Source organism: Somniosus microcephalus, chromosome 2 (assembly GCF_052327205.1).
Source record: "Somniosus microcephalus isolate GS21.2 chromosome 2, FLI_Smic_1.0, whole genome shotgun sequence".
Classification (NCBI taxonomy): Eukaryota; Metazoa; Chordata; class Chondrichthyes; order Squaliformes; family Somniosidae; genus Somniosus; species Somniosus microcephalus.
Genome location: NC_140988.1, coordinates 135,619,626 through 135,646,169, shown reverse-complemented (window position 1 = coordinate 135,646,169; position 26,544 = coordinate 135,619,626). Strand labels below are relative to the sequence as shown.

The following is a 26,544-nucleotide window of genomic DNA, read 5'->3' as shown; positions in this document are numbered from 1 at the left end:
TTTTATTGCAAGGGGGATGGAGTATAAAAACAGGGAAGTCTTGCTGCAGTTATACAGGGTATTGGTGAGGCCACACCTGGAATACTGCATGCAGTTTTGGTTTCCATATTTAAGAAAAGATATACTTGCTCTCGAGGCGGTTCAGAGAAGGTTCACTCGGTTGATTCCGGAGATGAGGGGGTTGACGTATGAGGAAAGGTTGAGTAGGTTGGGCCTTTACTCATTGGAGGTCAGAAGAATGAGAGGCGATCTTATCGAAACATATAAGATTGTGAGGGGGCTTGATTGGGTGGATGCGGTGAGGATGTTTCCACTGATGGGTGAGACTAGAACTAGGGGGCATAATCTTAGAATAAGGGGCTGCCCTTTCAAAACTGAGATGAGGAGAAACTTCTTCACTCAGAGGGTAGTAAATCTATGGAATTTGCTACCCCAGAGAGCTGTGGAAGTTGCAACATTAAATAAATTTAAAACGGAGATAGTTTCCTAGCAGATAAGGGAATTAGGGGTTACGGGGAGAGGGCAAGGAAGTGGACCAGAGTCTAGATTCGGATCAGCCATGATCCTATTGAACGGCGGAGCAGGCCCGAGGGGCCGTATGGCCTACTCCTGCTCCTACTTCTTATGTTCTTATGTCACCGCCTGCCACCCGAAAAGAGACCCATTTATTCCTACTCTGTTTCCTGTCTGTTAACCAATTTTCAATCCATGCCAATATATTACTCCCAATCCCATGTGCTTTAATTTTGCATACTAACCTCTTATGCGGGGCTTTATCAAAGGCCTTCTGAAAATCCATACGATGGTATGAGGCGCGAGTTGGGTAGGATTGATTGGGAAATGGCACTCAAAGGGTTGACGGTGGATAGGCAATGGCAAACATTCAAAGGCCGCATGGATGAACTACAAAATTTGTTCATCCCAGTTTGGCATAAAAATAAAACAAAAAAGGTGAGTCAACCGTGGCTAACAAGGGAAATTAGGAATAGCATAAGATCCAAGGAGAGGACATATAAATTGGCCAGAAAAAGCAGTAAACCTGAGGATTGGGAGCAGTTTAGGATTCAACAAAAGGATTAATTAAGAAGGGTAAAATAGAATATGAGAGTAAGCTTGCTGGGAACATAAAAACTGACTGTAAAAGCTTTTATAGATATGTGAAGAGAAAAAGATTGGTGAAGTCAAGCATAGGTCCCTTACAGTCAGAATCAGGGGAATTTATAATGGGAAACAAAGAAATGGCAGACCAACTAAATACATCTTTTGGTTCTGTCTTCACAAAGGAGGACACAGATAACCTCCCAGAGATGTCGGGGAACATAGGGTTTGATGAAAGGGAGGAACTGAAAGAAATCAGTATTTGTAGGGAAATGGTGTTAGGGAAATTGACGGGATTGAAGGCCGATAAACCCCAGGGCCTCATAATCTACATCCAAGGGTACTTAAGGAAGTGGCCCTAGAAATAGCAGATGCATTGCTGATCATCTTCCAACATTCGATGGAATCTGGAACAGTACCCATGGATTGGATGGTAGCTAACTTTACCTCACTATTCAAAAAAGGTGGTAGAGAGAAAACGGGGAATTACAGACCTTTAAGCCTGACATCGGTAGTGGGGGAAATACTGGAGTCCATTATAAAAGATGTAATAGCAGAGCACTTGGAAAACAGTGACAGGATCGGACAAAGTCAACATGGATTTACAAAAGGTAAATCGTGCTTGACTAATCTACTGGAATTTTTTGAGGATGTAACTGGTAAAATAGATAAGGGGGAACCAGTGGATGTGGTGTATTTGGACATTCAAAAGGCTTTAGATAAGGTCCCGCATAAGAGATTAGCGTGTAAAGTTAAGGCACATGGGATTGGGGGCAAGGTATTGACTTGGATAGAGAACTGGTTGGCAGACAGAAAGCAGAGTTGGAACAAACGGGTCTTTTTCTGAGTGGCAGGCAGTGACTAGTGGGGTACCGCAGGGATCGGTCCTTGGACCCCAGCTATTCACAATATATATTAATGATCTAGACAAGGGAACTAGATGTAACATCTCCAAGTTTGCAGACGACACAAAGCTGGGTGGGCGTGTGTGCTGTGAGGAGGGTGTCGAGAAACTCCAGGATGATTTGGACAGATTGGGTGATTGGGCAGAAGCATGGCAGATGCAATATAACGTGGATAAATGTGAGGTTATCCACTTTGGTGTCAAAAACAGGAAGGCAGATTGTTATCTGAATGGCAATAGATTGGGAGAAGGGGAAGTGCAACGAGACCTGGGTGTCCTTGTGCACCAGTCGCTGAAGGTAAGCATGCAGGTGCAGCAGGCAGTTAAGAAGGCAAATGGTATGTTGGCCTTCGTAGCGAGAGGGTTTGAGTACAGGAACAAGGATGTCTTGCTGCAGTTGTACAGGGCATTGGTGAGACCACACCTCGAGTATTGTGTGCAGTTTTGGTCGCCTTATCTGAGGAAGGATGTTCTTGCCATGGAGGGAGTTCAGCGAAGATTCACCAGGCTGATACCTGGGATGGCAGGAATGACATATGAGGAGAGATTGCGTTGGTTGGGCTTATACTCGCTGGAGTTTAGAAGAATGAGAGGGGATCTCATTGAAACTTATAAAATTCTGACAGGACTGGACAGACTAGATGCAGGAAGGATGTTCCCAATGGTTGGGGAGTCCAGAACCAGGGGTCACAGTCTAAGGATAAGGGGTAAGCCATTTAGGACTGAAATGAGGAGGAATTTCTTCACCCAGAGAGTGGTGAACCTGTGGAATTCTCTACCACAGAAGGCAGTAGAGGCCAATTCATTAAATATATTCAAGAAGGTGTTGGATATATTTCTTAAGGCTAAAGGGATCAAGGGATATGGGGAGAAAGCAGGGACAGGGTACTGAATGTGGATGATCAGCCATGATCGCTTTGAACGGCGGTGCAGGCTCGAGGGGCCGAATGGCCTACTCCTGCTCCCGTCTTCTATGTTTCTATATTTCCAAATACACCACATCCACTGCTTCTCCCTTATCTATTCTACCAGTCACATCCTCAAAAAAACTCCAGTAGGTTTGTCAAACACAAATCCTTTCATAAATCCATGTTGACTTTGTCTAATCCCGTTGATATTTTCTAAGTGTCCTGTTATCGCATCCTTTATAATAGACTAACATTTTCCCTACTACTGATGTTAGGCTAACCGGTCTGTCGTTCCCCGTTTTCTCTCTCCCTCCTTTTTTAAATAGTGGGGTAACATTTGCCACCCTCCAATCTGCAGGAACTGTTCCATAATCTATAGAATTTTGGAAGATGACAACCAATGCATCCACTATTTCCATGGCTACCTCTTTTAGTACTCTGGGATGCAGATTATCAGGCCCTGGGGATTTATCGGCTTTCAGTCCCATTAATTTATCCATTTTTTTTACTAATATTAATTTCCTTTAATTCCTCCTTCTCACTAGACCCTTGGTTCCCTAGCATTTCTGGGAAGTTATTTGTGTCCTCTTCCGTGAAGACAGAATTTGTTTAATTGCTCTTCTATTTCCTTGTTCCCCATTATAAATTCTCCCGTTTCTGACTGTAAGAGACCTATATTTGTCTTCACTAATCTTTTTCTTTTTTACATACCTGTAGAAACTTTTACAATCCGTTTTTATGTTCCTTACAAGTTTACTCTCATACTCTATTAATCAATCTCTTGGTCCTTTTTTGCTGAACTATAAACTGCTTCCAATCCTCAGGCTTGCTACTTTTTCTAGCAACTTTATATAACTCCTCTTTGGATCCAATACTATCCTTAATTTCTTTTGTTAGCCATGGTTGGGCTGCTTTTCCTTTTGTGTTTATGTGCCAGAAAGGAATGTATAACTGTTGCAATTCATGCATCCATTCCTTAAATGTTCGCCATTGCCTATCCACCGTCATGCCTTTTAATGAAGCTCCCCAATCTATCAGCCAACTCACTCCTCATACCTTCGTAGTTTCTTTTGTTTAGATCTAGGACCCAAGTTTCGGACTTCTTCACTTTCCATCTTAATGAAGAAATGTGTCATGTTATGGTCACTCTTCCCTAAAGGACCCCGCACAACAAGATTATTAATTAACCCCTTCTCATTGCACAATACCCAATCTAGGATAGCATGTTCCCTAGTTGGCTCCTCAATGTACTGGTCTAAAAAACCTTTCCGTACACACTCCAGGAATTCATCCTCCACAGTATTATTGCTAATTTGGTTTGGCCAGTCTATATGTAGATTAAAGTCACCCATGATTACTGCAGTACCCTTGTTACATGCGTCTCTAATTTCCTGTTTGATGCCATCCCCTACATTACCACTACTGTTGGGAGGCCTATAGACAACTCCCACCAATATTTTCTGCCCCTTGGTGCTTATTAGCTCCACCCAGACTCATTCTACATCTTGATTTTCTGAGCCAATATCCTTTCTCACTATTGCTCTGATTTCATCCTTTACTAACAACGTCACCCCATCTCCTTTTCCTTTTTGCCTGTCCTTCCTAAATATCGAAAATCCTTGGATATCCAGCTCCCAGCCTTGGTCACCCTGCAGCCATGTCTCCATAATCGCAATTGTATCGTATCTGTTTACATCTATTTGCGCTGTTAATTCATCTACCTTATTATGAATGCTTTGTGCATTCAGATACAGTGCCTTTAGATTTGTCTTAACAATTTTAGACATCTGAAAATGTTTTTGTACTATGGCCCTATTTGTCTTATTACCATTTTTTATTACCCAGACCCTATTTGTTTGTACGCTCTGACCCTTCCTGACACAATCTGGTTATCCTTACCCCAATCACTTTCCTGCACTGCTTCCTTGTCTTTTCTCTTTAGCATTCTAGGTTTCTCTCCACCGGGACCCTCCCCCGGCTTATTTAGTTTGAAGCCCTATCTACCTCCCTAGTTAAGTCCTCGTGGAAGGATTCAGAGGACCAAGGTCTGATTTTTTTCCCAGGCCACCAATGTCGCTGGAATAGATGGCAGCTGCAGTTGAGATGACAGAAACGATCCGTCAATGGTGAGAGGTTGCTCCAATGAGGTGGCTCTAAACAGTTGCAAGCTAAATAAATCTCTATATGTCTTACAAATGCAGTAACCAACAGTTTCTGAGCTCTGAAACTGAACAACTGCAACATAGTATCCTTTATGCCACTTCTGCAGCTGTCAGGTTATCAGATAAATCACAGCAGATTCAACTCATGCCAGGGTGAGTTGGAGTGTTAATTGAGCAGCGGGTAACCCGTAAGGAAGACGTAAAGTTACAAGGTAGGCTCAAAATAGCATTAAATTGGCTGTTAACAAGCCATTTATGATCTAAATTATCTCCCCCACCGCTTGGTCAGTTCTGCGCAGACAGACCTGACACTTGGGAGACTCGCATGGAGGCGGGTTGACAGCGGGTTTCCTACCTGCTGTCAATCGTTGCTATTCTGACAGGGGACCCGCCTCCAAATCTGCTGAGTGCCAGCAAAATCCAGCCCTTTAATGCATTACAGTAAGATGTCTGCTGCTTAACTGAAAACCAAAAAAGGCAAGAAATGAAATCCCACATTTTGCATTTTAATGTTGAGATACAAATAGCAGTAGTGTGATGAGAGCTACACAACAAAAGTGAATTGACTACCCTTGTTTGTACAAAAGATATACACAATAATACATGTGAACAGTTGTAGTTATAGATCCCTGCAGCCTCAAATGACCTTGTTTAAATCTTATACTGTTTTTGCACTAATGTACTAAGCTGCCAGTATATTTTAGGCCATACAAGTTGCAGTTGACTCAGCGCTATTATTACTTCATAGCTACTAGAGAAAGACAAAATGGCATATTTTGGATAGTTGTAGATATAGAATAAATTCTAATGAAGGAATCCAAATCTAATACTCGGTTTTAAACATCAAATAGAATATTCACCTGGGGGGGTGGGGGGGAGAGGGGAGAAAGAAAGCAGTTTCATTAAAATAGATAAACTTAAATTAGATTTTTTTTTAAAACCCCTCCAACAGTGGAGTATTTGGTCATAATTACTCAAAAAGCACAACTATAAAGAAAAGCATATTTTAGCACCGACAGGAATTGCTAATGTAATGAACTGTTATTGCTTCAGTGCAGCTTATCCCCATCAGCTCTTTACATCAAACGCAGTGCTTACCAGCTTCATGATAAATGCAATTTTGATCTATACCTTTTCTTCACTCTGTTCAATTTCTATGCATCTAAAAACAGATAGTTTGCAGTTATAAAAATACTCATCTATACTATTTCAAATGAGTAAAAATTTTGAAACTATTGTGTGACTTCAAGAATAAAACACTATCAGGTCAGTTTAGCATTTGGTCTGATCATGAAAACCAAACTTAAATTACACTTTACAGACCAATTCCCTTTGTGTGCTGGAAAGGAACAAGATCTGTCAATCCGCTTACTGATGAAATAAAATTTTAACAAATTCTGTTAGTATATCAAGAGGTAAATTTACAGCCAATAGCGCAAGTTTGTTTTTCCATGAACTGCAAGGAAAAGAAGACTATCCATTCACCTGTGGGACTTGGGTTCCAATCCAGTCCAGTCCCCAAAATGTCTGGACAAAAGTCTTCCCTGCAGATTGTAAGGACTCGAAGTACTATTAGACTGGGTCAGCATCAACCCATAATTCAAAATCAAATCGTTAGTCTTACCAATGTTATTGTTACCCAACCATAAAATTGTACAAATGAGATGTATTAACAAATGCCAGCGCACGTGTTATGTGCCTACACATGTACAGTAGCGCTCTGAATCGCAATGGGAAACAAAGCACCCTATTTTGTCCAAGTGTACCTTGGCTGCACACATTAGCCCAGATTTTGCAGTGGTAATGATGGCGAAACGGTCATCATTACCCCTCTGAAATGGACAGCAACTTCAGAATTTAGCATATGCGCAGATAAATGCGGAAATCCAGAAGTTGTAGTCAGTCATTCCCAGCTCCGCCACAGGTTGCGCTGTGGAACTCCCCAGAGCCGGCAACCAATTCAAATCACAATGAAGGATGAAAACTTCCCCTATTACACTGGAATATCGCTGTTAAACTGCCTCCCCTCCACCCCTGAAAAAATTAAGCTTTGTTGAAAGAGGTGCAGCTGGGTTTTTAACGGCATATTGACTGCTGAACAACCGTTTTGGCCCTGAAAAAATAACTTTATATTCGTGGAATGTCAAATTTTTCCATTAATATGAACAAGAGTTACATGGCTTTTAAAATAATTTTTTTTATGTTTATAGTATTTCAGCTTACAGTATTTCTACCTTAATCTTGTGCATGTCCCAATCTTTATTTTGCTCTCCGTAAGATTTATAAAAAGAAAATTAGAATCTGTGCATTTTACTTCCTGGTTTGCTGTCTATGAGAATTCTTCAATGTGATTGGCTGCTCAGTCTGCTTAATGACATCACTATTGCTGGAGAATTGCTTGATTTGGTGCTAGATTCAAACTAAGGTCAGAAGAGCTCAAACTCACGCCACAGAGATCGCTAGATCTTGGTGGGCAGCTTTCTTTGAGGTCAGCGGCGAGCACCATCACTTCGCTGCTGACCGCAAATTCCAGGCCATTATATCTACCTACAGCACAAATCTACATGCTGATGGGGTTGGATTTGCTGTGATAGCTAGTGTAGTTTCAATGTGTTATCACGCAACACTGGAGTTGAGGATGTTGCATCAGCTCCAACTGTTATACTGGTGCCTACGTAATGTTATTCAACTGCCCGACCACCACATTAGTGGAGCCAGTGCAGCCACAGCAGAATGCAATTCAGCAGCTCTATGCTAGGATTTTAATTTTAATTAGCAGCACTATGGTTCTAAATTCATCCAAAAAATATAATTGTATAGCAAGGGGATCACGGAAGCCACAAGCTTGGCTGGAGTGGAAAATAGATGTCACACTTGTACATTAGATACATTGTTGGGGCAGAGCAGAAGTAGTACTGATAAGCCCATGTTAAATGAGCACAAATAAAATTCATCAAACATTTAAAAAGGGAAAATGCAAAAACTTCTCATTTTATGCAATTAAATATTTCATATGTTGTCAGTTGTAGAAAGATGAAGTGTGCTAAAGTACAGAGGTGTAATCACTCAATTTCTTTACCTATTTAAAATAATGTTTGCAGTTTTACAAACAATAAAACAAAATTGAGTAGATAAGCACATCAGCCAGTTTATTACAAGAAGAAACTTAATCTCACTTTTAAATTCACTGTTTCCACTGTAAAACAAAATCCTGTTTAAAAGCAATCCTTTAAAGACGTGGCTTGGATATTCTATCTCTGCAGACCAAAGAAATATCAAAACAGACTTTAGTAACAAAAGAATAGCAGAAACTGGAGACCACTGCGTATAAAAAAGGGGCACTGTCATCATAAGTGTTTAACTGACAGATCTGGCTCTTGGAATCGCATCCGTCGCAAATGCCATCATGATTTGTTGAGTCAAAGTGCTTTGAATTTTATAGGTTACAATCTGTAATTCTTACACGAGATATTGGGACTGCTCAATATTCAAAATTGTAATGGACTTGCAACTTAAGCCACTTGACTCAATTGACAGTGCCTCTTTAGAATCAATAATGAAGTTAGGAATTTGCCCCAAGTTTAGACTGTTGTAAAATAGTATTTGTTTGGACTTTATTTTTTTTTATTTTTTAAAGTGCAATGCATAAAGCAGATAATGCCAGATACTGCAGGTTTCACACTTCCATGGGTTAGAGAACAGAGTGTAAACTGAAATAGTAATTAAAGCTTGTGTGTAACATACATTTGTTACAATAAATTTTATATATATTATTGCAAACAAACACATGCAAAATAATTGATTCTAAGTGATTGGTAAAAATACCAGAGAGAGTGGTATATAAGTTCTTAAAATCAACTGGGAAGTGTATTCAGAGTGCTGTTAATCTACAAATGTTGGGCCTAAATCAATAATGGTGGAGGGATGTGCAGCCAGCTGAGTTATAAAGTCAACTGTGCCTTAGTGACAAAGAAGCTCCAAACATATGTACTTGTACACAGCTAAAGCTCTGCTCCCCAGGTGGCTTATTTTTAAATGGTAGAGGTAGAAGCATTGCATCTTTCCAAATACTGAACAAATTTCATAAGTTTGAAAAGTTCCCAATGATCCAATGAATACGTATAAAATGTGACTTTGTACCAGGCTAGAGTTATATTACATATATGGTAAAGACTACCTGACTTGAGTTACAAAGTCAGTCTTGTGCCAATATGCACACAAAACTACAAAATAAGGAATCTATAGTCTTGGTCTCCTAAACCTGAAATCACAAGGCCAATTCAATTATTTAATTATGTTGAATATAGTAGATATTAGTGAGACACTGTACTGTGGGATGTGGATTAAAACCTGCAATCCGCCACTTGTTTATGTAGTTGGTGATCTTAGGTGCAATGTTCCAAGCTTTGGGGGGGGGGGGGGGGAGGGGAGGGGAGGGGGTTCCACAGAAGGGAGGGAATGTGGATGAATGAAAGGATAAAAACAAAACAAAAGGGAGTGTTACTCTCTATTGGTTGTGCCTCTCCTGGCAGCAGTTTCAACACATTTGTTTGCTCACCAACTTGACAATTGATGGTGCTGAAAACGGGGATCCCAACTGAGGGGAACAAAAGGAGGGCAGGGGGTGGGGGAGAAATGAGGGAATGTTACCCACATACAAAAAACAGCAAGTATCCATATGTATTCTTGATAAAAGGAGGATGTGGTACTGATACAAGACTGTACTATATAAAGAATTCAGCTTTTTATACAATTTCAGAATGTTACTTTCCAAAACAGCTTTTTTGTAGCCCATGTTACTGTTATTAACAACCTATTTAACATACAGTTGTAATCTCCTGTACTACCTTACCGATACAAAATAGGAAAAAAGGTTCAAAAGCAGTTGTCTTCATACCAACCTGCAGGTTTCTCTGGTTTCAGCAATCTCCCTCTGTTCTTCCTTGCTGTTCAGGACTGCTCCAATGTTATCTGCACTTTCAGCTCCTAGCTAAGAAACAAACAGAAAACTCTAAAGTTTTACATTAATTCAGCTACACAAAAAAGTAAATTCAGCAATATACATTAAACATAAGAATTAGGAGCAAGAGGTGGTCATACGGCCCCTCGTGCCTGCTCCGCCATTTAATAAGATCATGGCTGATCTTCGACGTCAACTCCACTTTCCCGCCCTATCTCCATATCCCTCGATTCCCCGAGAGTCCAAAAATCTCTCTCAGGCTTGAATATACTCAACGATTCAGCATCCACAGCCTTTGGGGTAGAGAATTCCAAAGATTCACAACCCCGAGTGAAGAAATTCTTCCTCATTTCAGTCTTAAATGGGCGACCCCTTATCCTGAGACTCTGCCCCCTAATCCTAGACTCTCCAGCCAGAGGAAACAACCTCTCAGCATTTACCCTGTCAATCCCCCTCAGAATCTTATATGCTTCAATGAGATCATCTCTCATTCTTCTAAACTCGAGAGAGCATAGGCCCAATCTACTCAACCTCTCCTCAAAGGACAACCCTCTCATTCCAAGGGTCAATCTAAGGCAAGTATGTCCTTCCTCAGATAAGGAGACCAAAACTGTGCACAGGTGTGGTCTCACCAAAGCCCTGTACAATTGTAGTAAGACTATATCCAGCATCCGCAGTATTTTGCTTTTGTGTGGTAAGACTTCATTACTCTTGTACTCCAAACCCCTTGCAATAAAGGCCAACATGCAATTTTCCTTCCTGTACCTGCATGCTAACTTTGCTGGAATTTTTTGAGGATGTAACTGGTAAAATAGATAAGGGAGAACCAGTGGATGTGGTGTATTTGGACTTTCAAAAGGCTTTCGATAAGGTCCTGCATAAGAGATTAGCGTGTAAAGTTAAGGCACATGGGATTGGGGGCAAGGTATTGACTTGGATAGAGAACTGGTTGGCAGACAGAAAGCAGAGTTGGAACAAACGGGTCTTTTTCCGAGTGGCAGGCAGTGACTAGTGGGGTACTGCAGGGATCGGTCCTTGAACCTCAGCTATTCACAATATATATATTAATGATCTGGACGAGGGAACTAGATGTAATATCTCCAAGTTTGCAGACAACACAAAGCTGGGTGGGCGTGTGTGCTGTGAGGAGGATGCCAAGAAACTCCAGTATGATTTGGACAGGTTGGGTGATTGGGCAGAAGCATGGCAGATGCAATATGACATGGATAAATGCAAGGTTATCCACTTTGGCGTCAAAAACAGGAAGGCAGAGTATTATCTGAATGGCAATAGATTGGGAGAAGGGGAAGTGCAACGAGACCTGGGTGTCCTTGTGCACCAGTTGCTGAAGGTAAGCATGCAGGTGCAGCAGGCGGTTAAGAAGGCAAATGGTATGTTGGCCTTCGTAGCGAGAGGGTTCGAGTGCAGGAACAAGGATGTCTTGCTGCAGTTGTACAGGGCCTTGGTGAGACCACACCTTGAGTATTGTGTGCCTTATCTGAGGAAGGATGTTCTTGCCATGGAGGGAGTGCAGCAAAGATTCACCAGGCTAATACCTGGGATGGCATGAATGACGTATGAGGAGAGATTGGGTCAACTGGGCTTATACTCGCTGGAGTTTAGAAGAATGAGAGGGGATCTCATTGAAACTTATAAAATTCTAACAGGACTAGACAGACTAGATGCAGGAAGGATGTTCCCGATGGTTGGGGAGTCCAGAACCAGGGGTCAGTCTAAGGATAAGGGGTAGGCCATTTAGGACAGGGATGAGGAGGAATTTCTTCAACCAGAGAGGGGAGAACCTGTGGAATTCTCTACCACAGAAGGCAGTAGAGGCCAATTCATTAAATATATTCAAGAAGGAGTTGGATATATTTCACAGAATCACAGAAACCCCACAGTGCAGATAGAGGCCATTTCGGCCCATCGAGCCTGCACCGACACATATCCCACCCGATTCCCGTAACCCCTACACCAACACATATCCCACCCTATCCCCGTAACCCCACGTATTTAATCCCCCTAACACTAAGGGTCAATTTATCATAGCCAATCAACCTAACCCGCACATCTTTGGACTGTGGGAGGAAACCGGAGCACCCGGAGAAAACCCACGCAAACACGGGGAGGATGTGCAAACTCCACACAGACAGTCACCCGAGGCTGGATTCGAACCCGGGTCCCTGGCGCTGTGCGGGGACAGGGTACTGAATTTGGATGATCAGTCATGATCTCATTGAATGGCGGAGCAGGCTCGAGGGGCCGAATGGCCTACTCCTATCTTCTATGTCTGTGTTTCCTGTACGAGGACACCTAAATCTCTGAACACCAACATTTAATAGTTTCTCATCATTTAAAAAAATATTGTTTTTCTATTCTTCCTACCAAAGTGAATAACCTCACATTTCCCCACATTATACTCCATCTGCCACCTTATTGCCCACTCACTTAACCTGTCTATATCCCTTTGCAGGCTCTGTGTCCTCCTCACAGCTTACTGTCCCACCTAGCTTTCTATCTTCAGCAAACTTGGATACATTGCATAAAAGGTCACTGTACAGTAAAACTGCACTGACATACAGTGCTAATTTCTCATTAAAATCATTTGTAATTAAGCATAATTATTTCAGTTTAGTTACATAGAAATTAATACGGGTTTAGCAGCTTAACATTTAATTAGGTGGCTTATTTTATGAAACTGTCACCTTAAAAAACACACATTTATTTTTAACACACCAACAAACAAATTACAATACACTCCACCCTCAAACTAAAAGAAAGGATGTCTGTTTGTAAGATGTAAAATGTTTTTTTTTTTTTTTTAAATAATCAACACCAATGCCCTTGATAAATTAGATTTTTCAACAGGTGGCTTAGAATAATTTGAATCAGATACAGTACTTCAAATGTTGGTAGCTTTCTGTAACACCACAACAACGTGTATTTATATAGCACCTTTAACATAGTAAAACGTCCCAAGGCGCTTCACAGGAACATTATTAAACAAACTCTGACACCGAGCCACATAAGGTAGGTTTTAAGGAGCGTCTTAAAAGGAAGAGTGTGAGGTAGAGAGGTGGAGAGGTTACGGGAGGGAATTCCAGAGCTTAGGGCCTTGACAGCTGAAGGCAAAGCCGCCAATCGTGGAGCCATTAAAAATCGGGGGTGCTCAAGAGGCCAGAATTGTAGGAGCGCAGACATCTCGGAGGGCTGGAGGATATTAGAGAGATAGGGAGGGACAAGGCCACGGAGCGATTTGAAAACAAGTATGAGAATTTTAAAATTGAGGTGTTGCTTAAGCAGGAGCCAATGTAGGTCAGTAGCAAGTGAACATTATTTTTTGAACAATGTCTTAGTCAGCAGCATTTTGTTTATAATTAGTTACAGATGAAACATATAATGGCAGGCTAGTCAACTTGACTAGTGGCTTCAAGATACTGCTACTGCAGATTCAAATTTCTCACGAGACAAATAAATGCTATCTTTACACTTCAAGGCACTCTCTGGGAAGAGTTAGTGAGGCAATGTAGGACCCAGTGACAACAAAGCAAACACAGAAACAATTAAATCTCTTTGGGCAGATTTATGATGAAATAGGACATTTCTACAGTCGTATACTGTAAATCAATTTGCAAATCATTCAAAACTTATGAGATCACCTTTTGAAGCCTGTAAGTTATTTTATTAATGAAAAACTGCGATGTACAGTATTACACTTAAATACAAATGCCCCTTTCCTTATGCAAGATTTTTTTAAATGTTGAGATCTTTGTAATAATGTTATATCCTTACATTTTTGAAAAATTAAAATAAAAAACTTAAAATACTGGACATGTTGAAACAGCAATAGCAGATGTACTCCATTCATCGGGCAAGGCAGGATTAGTGACTTCCCAACAACGGTGCAGATTTAAGAATTCTCATTCACTGGTGCTTCTCTGTTGCTGCCGGTGCTTTAAAATTAACCCCATAAATGTAAGTGGAGCAATGTGCAATGGCAGGAGTCCCACCAAATCACTGAACTTCTTCGATTAGATGCTTTTGTAAGATATATGGGGATATTGATGAGCACGAAATTGCTCATGAAGTTTATCATACTTTGTCCATACAAACATTTTTTTTGAGCAAATTGATAAAATTCAATACATTTCAGGAAAATTAACTGATACACAACACATTTATACTTTTCTGTGCTGTATATCTAATGTAAAATCACGTGTCACAGCAAAGTAGTTTCTACTGTTTAAAATTGAACAGTAGTTTCAATGATATGTAAATACAATGCATGTAACTGCAGTTTAACTTGCATCAGTTCAGCAATTAGCTTCATGGGGCAAAACCTGGTGGACATTTCGCACTACATATGAAAAGGCGAGCAGGAAAAGCCCATGAGCACCATTAAGCCTGCTCTAATCAGACATGTTGTAATCATGCACACGTGACCCTTCCCCAAATCATTCAATCTTATGGGCAAAGGAATATAAAGAGAAAAGACTTGTAGCCAACACAAAGGTCTGGAAAAAATCTCTCCAAACTCCCCAAGGTAAGCAAGCAAAGCTCCAAGAGACCAGTGTAACCCATAACTATAGTGCTGAAGGCTTGCGCTGCAGAAGTAGCCGCGCCTCTAGCTAAGCTGCTGCAGTACAGCTATAACATTGGTATCTACCCAACAAAGTGGAAAATTGCCCAGGTATGCCCTGTCCACAAAAAGCAGGACAAATCCAATCCATTAAGTTACTGTCCCATCAGTTTACTGTCAATCATCAGCAAAATAATGGAAAGTGTCATTGACAGTGCTATCAAGCGGCACTTACTCACCCAATAACCTGCTCACTGATGCTCAGTTTGGGTCCAGCCAGGACCACTCAGCTCCAGACCTCATTACAGCCTTGGGCCAAACTTGGACAAAAGAGCTGAATTTCAGAGGTGAGGTGGGAGTGACTGCCTTGACCAAGTGTGGCATCAAGGAGCCCAAGTAAAATTGAAGTCAATGGGAATCAGGGGGGAATTTCTCCACTGGCTGGAGTCATACCTAGCACAAAGGAAGATGGTTGTGGTGGTTGGAGGCCAATCATCTCAGCCCCAAAGCATTGCTGCAGGAGTTCCTCAGGGCAGTGTCCTACACCCAATCATCTTCAGCTGCTTTATCAATGACCTTCCCTCCATCACAAGGTCAAAAGTGGGGATGTTCGCTAATGATTGCAGTGTTCAATTTCATTTGCAACTATTCAGTTAATGAAGCAGTCCGTGTCCGCATGCAGCAAGACCTGGACAACATTCAGGCTTGGGCTGATAAGTGGCAAGTAACATTCACACCACACAAGTGCCAGGTAAAGACTATCTCCAACAAGAGAGAATCTAACCACCTTCCCTTGACATTCAATGGCTTTACAATCGTTGAGTCACATACCATCAACATCCTGTGGGTCACCATTGACCAGAAACTTAACTGAACCAGCCACATAAATACTGTGGCAACAAGAGCAGGTCAGAGGCTGGGTATTCTGCAGTGAGTGACTCACCACCTGACTCCCCAAAGCCTTTCCACCATCTACAAGACAAGTCAGGAGTATGATGGAATACACTCCACTTGCCTGGATGAGAGCAGCTCCAACAACACTCAAGAAACTCAACACCATCTAGGACAAAGCAGCCCGCTTGATTGGCACCCCATCAACCACCTTAAACATTCACTCCCTCCACCACCAGCACACCGTGGCTGCAGTGTGTACCATCTACAAGAGGCACTGCAGCAACTCACCAAGGCTTCTTCAACAGCATCTCTCAAACCCATGACCTCTACCACCTAGAAGGACAAGGGCAGTAGGCGCATGGAAACACCACTACCTGCAAGTTCCCCTCAAAGTCACACACCATTCTGACTTGGAAATGTATTGCAGTTCCTTCATTGTTGCTGGGTCAAAATCCTGGAACTCCCTCCCCAACAGCACTGTGGGAGTACCTTCACCACACAGACTGCAGCGGTTCAAGATGGCGACTCACCACCACCTTCTCAAGGGCAATAAATGCTAGCCTTTCCAGCGATGCCCATGTCCCATTAATGAATAAAAATAACTCCTCATATTCAGAACTACTAGCTACTTGTCCTCTAGAATTGCAAATGTCCTTTTCACTCGGGAACCTGTCGTCAAGTTCACTTTTGAAAGACATCAGGAGTGGCTCCTATACAAAATACCCACCACATGATCAGGTAGTTGTTTCAGAGGATAAGACCTTGCAAAAAGAAATACTTTTTAAAATCTCTCAAGTCTTTGCCTATGTATTCCATATGCATGCCCTCCTTTCCATCTCAAATAACCTACCCAACCTGACTGATTTTGATCCCTTTATTATTTTAAAAACCTCAATCATATCCTCCCAAAGGCTTTCTTTCTCTACAGTAACAAGCCCTAACTGATGGAGCCTAGCCCAATAACTAAGAGCCCTTAGACTAGACACCATTCTAGTCACCCTCCTCTGCACATTCTCTAAAGCCTCAGTATCTTTCACCATGTGAGAGGGCCAAAACTGGATGCCGTACTCCAAGTGCAGACATTCCAAAGCCTTATACAATGCCCTAACAATACAAAGAAATCTAAAACTTAAGTTGCTTTCCCTACAGACACCTCATACTGTTTGTGCACCTTACGTTAATAATTAATTACCCACAGATCTCTTCCTTAATCCATTACCTCCAACAGGTACCCCTGCATAGAGCAAAGATGCCTGGAGTTTCCCAGCCCCAAAAGGATGACACTATGGGTGTAATTTTCAAGTTCAACAAGGACAGAAAACTGGTGGTGGCAGATCAGCTGCCCGTTACATACCCTACTAAAATTTTCCTTTCCGTTGAAGTTAATAGAAAAAAAATCAGGCAAGTGGTTAATGGGTAGCCAATCTGCTACCACTGGTTTTCTGTCCCAGCTGAAATCAAAAATTACCCTCTATATTTGTTCATGCTAAGTGACATCTGCCACACATATGCCCAATCTTCTTTCAGAATGGAACTTACTGATTTGGGCTAAATTACCCACCTTGTGCATATTTTTGTGTCACAGAAATCACAGAAACCCCACAGTGCAGATAGAGGCCATTTCGGCCCATCGAGCCTGCACAACTGTTCCATTCAAGTCCTCATCTTGGGCTCAATTCTTTACTTTTCAAACAATCCATTTCACATGGCTTTCATAGAATCTATTTCTTTAATCATTTTGTAATAAATACCCCAAAGTGAAAAGTTGTAGAAATTCACAAGTGATGATGTTAAACTCAGCTTGCATTTGTGTATTAACAATCCTGACAGATTTGTTTGACCCAAATACTATGAAGAGCTTGTTCAAATTGAGCACTGAACAGAGATCTCATTAACAAGAATTGTTACTGTAGCAAATCAATATGACTTTTACAACTGAAGTAGGCTAGAGGAACTAAACTTAAAACACATCCCACTTTTGACATAAAACGCAAGTTCAATTCCTTCATTTATGTTTGGTCTAATCACTTTCTATCAGAATTTTTTTGCTTAGTTATCTAACTTAAAAACCATACTGAATATAAAACTGGACTCCTGATCAAAATTTTTATTTTTTATTCTTACCTTAACTTGACTCCCCAGCAACATGATGCAAAATACACAAGCTCACCACAACTGTTAATGCATGCATCATTTTAAGATTTATTTATGGGCTATTTCCACAGTCAGGTGCTCCTGCCAGGGAACTGCACATGCATTCTTTTACTAGGATAGAAAATCATGCACTATGGACCCGTGCTTCCTGCAAGTGCCATTCTGTACTGGGAGTACCCAATTGTGGAATCAGCATTTAACGTCAGTTAAATGTTTTCATTATGCAAGATTATTTTAACAAGTATAAGCTTTACTAGGCTTTTGCTTAGATTTTCTCCACATTAAGCCCCTCAAGCAAGTGCTTAAATACATTTTTCTACCATATGATCGAATAATAGCTGCTATTCCTAATACCCTGTACCATATTGAGCAGGTTACTCCATTGAGCGTTCAAGGTAATGTATTAATCCAATAGTATGTCCTGCAAGTACATAAGAAAAGTTATTCATCCATAAAAAGAGGTGATTAGGTTTAAATCTGTCCATTAGAGCTTGCAAGAACTGGGTCTACAGAGAAAAAGCAGGAAGTTGCCTCAAAACTTCTCAAGCATGTTAGTTACACCTCATTCAGTCAAGAACTTAATTAGCCTTTATAGCAAAATGCGAAGCTGATTACGGACAAATTAAATTACTTCCCACCACTCCCCTCCCTCCAGCCACACCCATTTGGAACATCTACATCAGCTAATGCAAGAGAGAGACGAGCGAGCGAGAAGCTAAATAGGCACCTACAAAGCAACAGTTTTCAATCAGGCTGTGGAATATAATTTCAAAGCATAGTCAATACCAGGCCATTTTGCTTCATTATATAGTGTAATATAGGGTAGCAATGTATAATTTAATATTTCAAGTTATTTTGTGCTGCAACAGATTCCAATTATTTTTGTTCTGGACCTCTGGGGCAAGTTTAAAAACAGTGAAAACTAAGCATTAGTGTAGCTTGAACTATATAAATTCAGGATTAGTCCAGCACATCAATTCTACACTAAAATCACAATCGACTCTTGAAAACAGGTCAAGTGTTTAAAAAAAGAGAATTTTATAACAGGGCAGCTACCTTTGAAACTCTGCAACTATCTTCAATGCTGGTTAATAAGTGTATGTTGTGACTATAAAAATTCCAGTATTTTTTAAAAATTATTTCTTACCCAAGCTTCAAACCTCATGAAAAATTCTCGAAGATTTTCAGACTAGGGCATCTGGATCCCAGAGAGCTCATCAGGTTATTGTCTGGCAAGCAGCCAATTTCTATATTTGTTGACTTATTAACAGGATATTTCTGATGCTGTATACTTATTTAAATAATGTTTTCACATTTAGCATCGTTTTCCTTTGGGTAGTTGATAGCGTCATTTAGGAAAAGGGTCCAAGAATTGTTTCAGTATTTGTAGAGGATCTTTCAGACAGAAAAGTTTGAAAACCACTGTACTATACTAGCTTTCAGAACTGTAAGAGCAAATGTCAGTTATACTCCACAGCTATCTAAATCAAGAAAACCCAAGAGTTCTGGGCATATGCACTCAAATCAAAGCTCTGTTGACAAGTTTTCAATTCCCAGTGAAAAATTCTGGTAAAAAAAGCCATGGTTCCTATCAGCTCTTTCCATTCATTGAAAATATTTTTTTGAAGTACCTACTGGACATTCTCAGTTCAGTTTCAACGGTTGACTTTCACTGATTGTAGTTTATTTGCAACCAGTGCAAAGTCAGAGCTGTGCAAGAATACGTTCCTCCCAGTAGTCTTACACCTGGCAAAATACCAAACTGACAGCCACTTTAGCTGCAGCTGTATTGCTCTTCTTGCATCACTACAAAGTCAAAAATACATTGCAAAGATTGTGCAACTGCACTGGACAGTCAAACAGAATGAAGAAATCTATATACAGGAAACTTTGGTTTATCCGGAGGTTAACTGTCCGGAATGCGCGAGCCACCGGCAAAAATCAGGAGCCATTTCGTTAGGTTTTTTTTCTTTTCGTTGCTTTTTTTCCCCCACCAGTCAGGCTCTGCAAGGTCTCGCTGAAGCTGTTGCTAAGCTACAGAGACTCTTGCAAGGTACGGCCGACTGTTTAGAAGCTGTTGCTAAGCAACAGGGTTTGTTGCCAGATACGGAGCTCAAAATCTCCGTATGTTTCAACATTAGCGCTGGTTTGTCCGGCAGTTTTGATGGGACGGCAACAGCTCGGTCCCGTCAGTGCCGGATAGCACAAAGTTTCCTGTACCTTAGAGCAGAGAAGGTTAAGGGGTGAATTAACAGGCGTTTCAAAATTATGAAGGGTTTTGATGGGAAGAAACTGTTTCTACTGGTAGGATTGGTAACCAGAAGACATTTAAAATAATTGGCAAAAAGGCCAAGAAGAATTTTTTTTATTTAAAAAAAAAAAATCTTTTTTTTTTTATAAACACAGCGAGTTATGATGATCTGGAATGCACTGCCTGAAAGAATGGTGGAAGCAGATTCAACAGTAACTTTCAAAAGGGAATTGGATATATACACAAACAGGAAAAATTTGCAGGGCTATGGGGGAAGAGCAGGGGAACGAGACTAATTGGATAGCACTTTCAAAGAGCCAGCACAGGCATGATGGGCTGAATGGCCTCCTCCTTCTGTGCTGTATGGTTCTATGATAAAGGATAGAACGGCATATTAAATTTGAAAACATAATGGAAAGGGGATCTGTTAAGTTAGAAAGTTTGACAAATACTAAAATAACAGAACTGTTGAAAGATGTGAGATTTTTTTCTTAATATCTACAAGGACATTAAACTATTAATTGGAGCAAAAAAATAGAAATTTATAGTTAACACTAACCTCATTAAGTACCTGTAGCCAAATACAGTAATGCGATAAAGCATATCAGATAACATGCACTTAATAGTAGCATGTTATTGCCCATTTATTTCCTGTGATCATAAATCAGGAGTCAGTTTCATATTAATAGAGGCACAATCTATCCATACAGCTCAGCGAGAGTGAAACCACTCTATAGTCAAAATAGGCTAAAGCCTAATTGATGGTTTTACTCTTGCTAAGCACTATGAGCAAGCTCTGTCTCTATTAGCACAAAATGAAATCTTTCCCAAATCTGTAGAACTGGAAATGGATAGACAGTGAAATGAAGAAAAATTGAAGAGAATGAAAAGTAAATGGGAAACAAAATTAATACTTCATAAACCAGGTGGCATTATCTACCAGCATACTTCACTGAATTCCTAGTGACCTGAATTACAATGCAATTCTATCACCAAAATAAAATAAAATTAGCGAATCTCTTGTGGCATTGCTCACAGTGAGCCAGAGATACATTGCTTTATTATTATAACAATACAGCTGTTTATGCTCTGTAGGGCATAACATCAGGACCCCCGAATCACTGAATAAGTCAAATTCCAGTTTTATTAAATGGTGTACAGGGATTTCAGAAGTGCTTTGGGGATTGAATTCCATGACTCAGTCCATTATTCTGTGAAATTTGGGCATGAGTAGCCTTTACTTTATATATTCCTTCACCTATGTATTTATTTTTTATTCCTTACCATTTTTAAAGCTGAGGATACACAGCAAAATTGGATCCAGGGACCCCTGGGGATCCGTAAAGACTTTTCAGGGGGGTCTGCGAACCAATGTTCCCTCTAATTTTTTTTTTTTTTTTGCTTGTTTGGCCCCTTTAACGGCCTGCGCAGCCCATTCAAATTCCCGCGCATATGCGTTTTTTCTATTTAAAAGCTGGTGAGCCAGCTGCTTGGGACCGCCAAACGGCTGCGCGGCCTAACGGAAACATTGCCACGAACTAAACTGCCTCCTTCACAAGTTTCGTTGATTTGAGGATATAAAAAAAAAAAAAAATTGGTGATGGAGAGTGAGCCGGTGAAGAGCAGCAGGGCACTGCTGAACGGAGCGGTGAACGGTTATCATGGCAGCGGCAGCAGTGGTTGCGCGCTGCAGGAAAAGGACGAGAAGGAGGGAGGGGAAAAAGACTGCGGGCCAGCAGTGGCCGCAATGCCACCGCCAGCAACAGGAGTCGGAGGCGGAAAAGCACAGGGCCAGCTGTTCGGAGAGGAACCGACTGTCTGTAAACAAAGATTCCGTCCCGACTACCAGCTGGCTGCAGCAGGGCTGGGATACAGCCAAAAATAAACAGGCCCCGTAAGTCGAACATACATTACATTAGATCTGTCTCTCCACGGTCAAGGGCTGGCCAAGGGGCAAATCTGACATAATAATCTGGGCAGCACTTGAATACACTGAAAAACCAATACATTTGTAATTTTAAAAAATCATGCTTTAAAATACTAGCATTTTATATATACTGTATATACATACTTGAGGGATTCACATTTTGTAAATGTCACCATAGCTATATTACAATATACACTAAAGTGCTGCATGCAAAACAATCTTTACATGCAGCACTTTCATATTATGAGTATTAGCTAGTATTCTAATTTAGATGGGGGGTCCGTGATTACTAATCCATCTGAAAAGGAGTCCTTCAAACAAAAAATTGTGAACCACTGGTCTACGAGATGTATGCAAATATTGAATTTGGTACATTGTGATTGATTCTTGGATGTGCCGCCTTCTCTCTGTGGGGTAGAATTTCCTGTGGTGACATAATCAGAAAGTTACACCCGAAATTACGCCCATTCAGCCAATGTTAATTTACGCTTAAATTTCCTGTCAATCTCATAATATACACCGGAACATAAAAATCGTGTATACAAGCAAAAATCAGCATAAACAATTGGGGCCCAACAAAAGTATAGAACTCACACCATATATTACTTCTGTAAGTATGAAATATAAAGGGTGACTGAAAAACATGACAATGTAAGTTTAGTATGTACAGGAAGTACATACCATACGTATAACTTAATATATTACTTATAAATGACCTTCCAAGATCAACTGAGTAAGTTTTTAAAAAATATATAAAATGACAAAAACCTGCTCAGAGCCAACTAGTGGCCAGGAATTACAACTACACTATAGTTGACATAGCAAACACAGTGTAAAATGTTGACACAGCAATTTACAACTGTAAATGTTGACAGAAAAGCATGGCCAAAAATTGAGAGAACAGGAAATAAGAATTGTGGTCAGGAAGCATGTGCCCAACAAGATTTTTTTAAACAGTAGATGCCCTGTGGACCAAATTCAGGTTTGAATTGTTGAAAATTGAAGGATAATTGGAACTAGAAAAGGGAGAGGGGCAAGATAGAAAACACAAATGAACACTAGAACGTTTCACAACAGCTTTGCATTGTTAATTGTACTTTTCCACCCAATGTTACTGTGATAGGTTTCCATATTAAATCTTCCATTTACATACATAACCAATACGACAGGTAGATACCAACAGTTTTACAATGGTGTTTTCCATATAAAAAGAGAGCCTGACATAGCATTTTCAATGCATTTTAGAATGGAATGTTGTGACCTTACAGCATGTTTAATATGATATGTATCAATTATTCTCAATGACCTTTTATTTAACTCAATTCTCACTACCTTTTGTTTCCTGGTATTCTTTTTTAAGTAAAATGCATTCCATTTATAGTGGACGTAGTTTATCTTAACAATTGGGTAAAGCTAACTGCATCTGCTCAAACCTAACATGTGAAACAACATGTCTCTGGTTTATTTGAACATACTATAACTGCAGACACATGTTTGTTAAGACAGCATTGTTTCTCTGAAGGTTAGCCCAGGAAATAGAGCATTTCATACACAATCAGGTTTGGGCAGAGAGGCAAGCAAGGAATGGTCAGAGCATCTTGTGCATAACCTGGTTTAGGAAAGGAGCCAAGTGGAAACTGATCAGAGCAGTATATCTTTGATTTAAAGGCAGTATGGAGTAATTACTATATTAAAATGCAACTTTGTTTGGCTTCAATGGACATAAGGTAAAATAGACAAATCAGGACTGCAAGAATCAGTCTGCTATAAGTAGTTTCCCCATTACACACATTGGCCCTGAATTTGCAGTCGGAGGCGACCAGTGAAATATTTCTCAACTTACCTCATAGCTCCACAGCTACGGAGAGTTCGGGTCCTGGGCCTCCAGGCATAAGCCTGCGTAAAGGCCCAGGGACGCAGGCTGTTCGGAACTGTCCCTGGGATCACATGAGCCAGGTCCTCCAATGAGAAAGGCAGATTCCATTGCAGTCATTTCCGAACGGATTCCCATAATGACATGCAATGGAATCCCCAAATAATTAAAGAATTTACACAACTAATAAAAATAAAAGTTCTCATTTTCAAATTTAATTAAAAGTCACTTCAATACAGCAAATACTATAAAAATGTAATTAAAAAAAATAATTTTAAACATTTTACTCTGGGCCAAAATTTGCTTAAAGTAATTTTATGTGTTTGTGCATCATTTTTTATATTAAAATTTTAAATTTAAGATTTATATTAACCCTTACGCTGGTGAAAGCAGGCCCTACGCCTGCTTTTACCAGCCATAAGAGTTTCATGGGCATTTGTTGGGCAGTAGTTGAGCAACTAGCCCAACTCTGCACCAGCAAAGGTGATTTCTCAGTCCGTTCGGTAAATCTTCAAGGCCTACCAAGTTTATGGAGAATGCAAGTTAGGAGGCCGGCCAAGAGAGCATTGGAATAGTAGAGTCTGGAGGTAACATGGAGGAGGGTTTCAGTGTGCGGACACAGGGGTGGAGATGGGTGATGTTACACAGGTGGAGGTAGGCGGTCTTGGTGATGGAGAGGATATGGGGGAGGAAGCTCAGCTCAGGGTCAAATAGGACACCAAGGTTGCAAACAATCTGGTTCAGCTTCAAACAGTGGCCAATATTTAATTGGAAGAAATTTCAGCTTATCCAATACTGGATGTCGGACAAGCAGTCAAACAACAACTTGTATTTATATAGCACCTTTAACGTAGTGAAACGTCCCACGGTGCTTCACAGGAGGGTTATAAGACAAAAAAATTTGATACTGAGCCACATAAGGAGAAATTAAGACAGGTGACCAAAAACTTTTGGTCAAAGAGGTAGGTTTTAAGGAGCATCTTAAAAGGAGGAAAGAGAGGTAGAGATTTAGGCAGGGAATTCCAGAGCTTAGGGCCTAGGCAGCTGAAGGCATGGCCACCAATGGTTGAGCGATTATAATCAGGAATGCTCAAGAGGGCAGAATTAGAGGAGCGCAGATATCTTGGGGGGGGGGGGGGGGGGGGGGGGGGTTGTGGAGCTGGAGATTACAGAGATAGGAAGGGGCGAGGCCCTGGAGGGATTTGAAAACAAGGATGAAAATTTTGAAATCGAGGCGTTGCTTAACCGTGAGCCAATGTAGATCAGCGGACACAGGGGGATGGGTGAATGGGACTTGGTGCGAGTTAGGACACAGGCAGCTGAGTTTTGGATGACCTGAAGTTTACATAGAGTAGAATGTAGGAGGCCAGCCAGGAATGCGTTGGAATAGTCAAGTCTAGAGTTAACAAAGGCATGGATGAAGGTTTCAGCAGCAGATGAGCTGAGGCAAGGGCGGAGACGGGCAATGTTACAGAGGTGGAAATAGGTGGTCTTAGTTGTGCTGCGGATGTGTGGTCGGAAGCTCATTTCAGGGTCAAATATGACATGGGATGTGGGCGTCGCTGGCAAGGCCAGCATTTATGGCCCATCCCTAATTGCCTTCAAGAAGGTGGTGGTGAGCCGCCTTCTTGAACCGCAGAGGGCAGTTAAGAGTCAACCACATTGCGGTGGGTCTGGAGTCACATATAGGCCAGACTGGGTAAGGGTGGCAGATTTCCTTCCCTAAAGGACATAAGTGAACCAGCTGGATTATTATGACAATCCGGTAGTTTCATGGTCACCATTACTGATACTAGTTTTTAATTCCAGATGTATTTTAATTAATTGAATTTCAATTCCCCAGCTGCCTGTGGTGGGATTTGAACTCTCGTCTCCGGATCATTAATCCAGGCCTCTGGATTACTAGTCCAGTAACATAAGCACTATGCTACCGTACCCGGTTAGGGAGAGGGATGGAGTCAGTGGCGGGGACTGAAAACAATGACTTCGGTCTTCCTAATTTAATTGGAGAAAATTTCTGCTCATCCAGAACTGGATGTCGGATAAGCAGTCTGACAATTTAGAGACCGTGGCGGGGTCGAGAGAACTGGTGGTGAGGTAGAGCCGGGTGTCGTCAGCGTACATGTGAAAACTGATGCTGTGTTTTCGGATGATGTCGCCAAGGGACAACATGTAGATGAGAAATAGGAGGGGCCATGGATAGATCCTTGGGGGACACCAGAGGTAATGATACGGGAGCAGGAAGAGAAGCCATTGCAGGTGATTCTCTGGTTACGATTAGATAGATAAAAATGGAAACAGGCGATGCAGTCCCACCCAGCTGGACGACAGTGGAGAGGCGTTGGAGGAGGATGGAGTGGTCATCCGTGTCAAAGGCTGCAGACAAGTCAAGAAGGACGAGGAGGGATAGTTTACCTTTGTCAGTCACAAAGGGTGTCATTTGTGACTTTGATGAGAGCTGTTTCGGTACTGTGGCAGGGACGGAAACCTGATTGGAGGGATTCAAACATGGAGTTGCGGGAAAGATGGACACGGATTTTGGCTGTGACAACACGTTCAAGGACTTGAGAGGAAAAGGAGGTTGGAGATGGGGCGGTAGTTTGCAAAGACAGAGAGGTCAAGGTTTTTTTTTTTTTTTTTTTGGAGAGGGGTGATAACAACAGATTTGAGGGAAACGGGTACCTGAGGAGAGAGAACCGTTAACAATGTCAGCTAACATGGGAGCCAGAAAAGGAACTTAGGTGGTCAGCAGTTTGGTGGGAATAGGGTCGAGGGAGCAGGAAGTGGGTCTCATGGACAAGATGACCGCAGAGAGGTCATGTGGGGAGATCAGA

The 26,544-nt window shown here is 41.2% G+C and overlaps 1 protein-coding gene across 1 annotated transcript in view; it reads right to left on the bottom strand.

Annotated features, from left to right (window-relative positions):
- The window catches only part of mettl14 (methyltransferase 14, N6-adenosine-methyltransferase non-catalytic subunit), a 104,597-nt gene that overhangs the window by 67,914 nt on the left and 10,139 nt on the right, over positions 1 to 26,544 (bottom strand). The window contains exon 2 of the mRNA XM_085965120.1: positions 9,974 to 10,062. Coding sequence (XP_085821246.1) covers positions 9,974 to 10,062 — 89 coding nt within the window. The remainder of the gene's footprint in view (positions 1 to 9,973; positions 10,063 to 26,544) is intronic.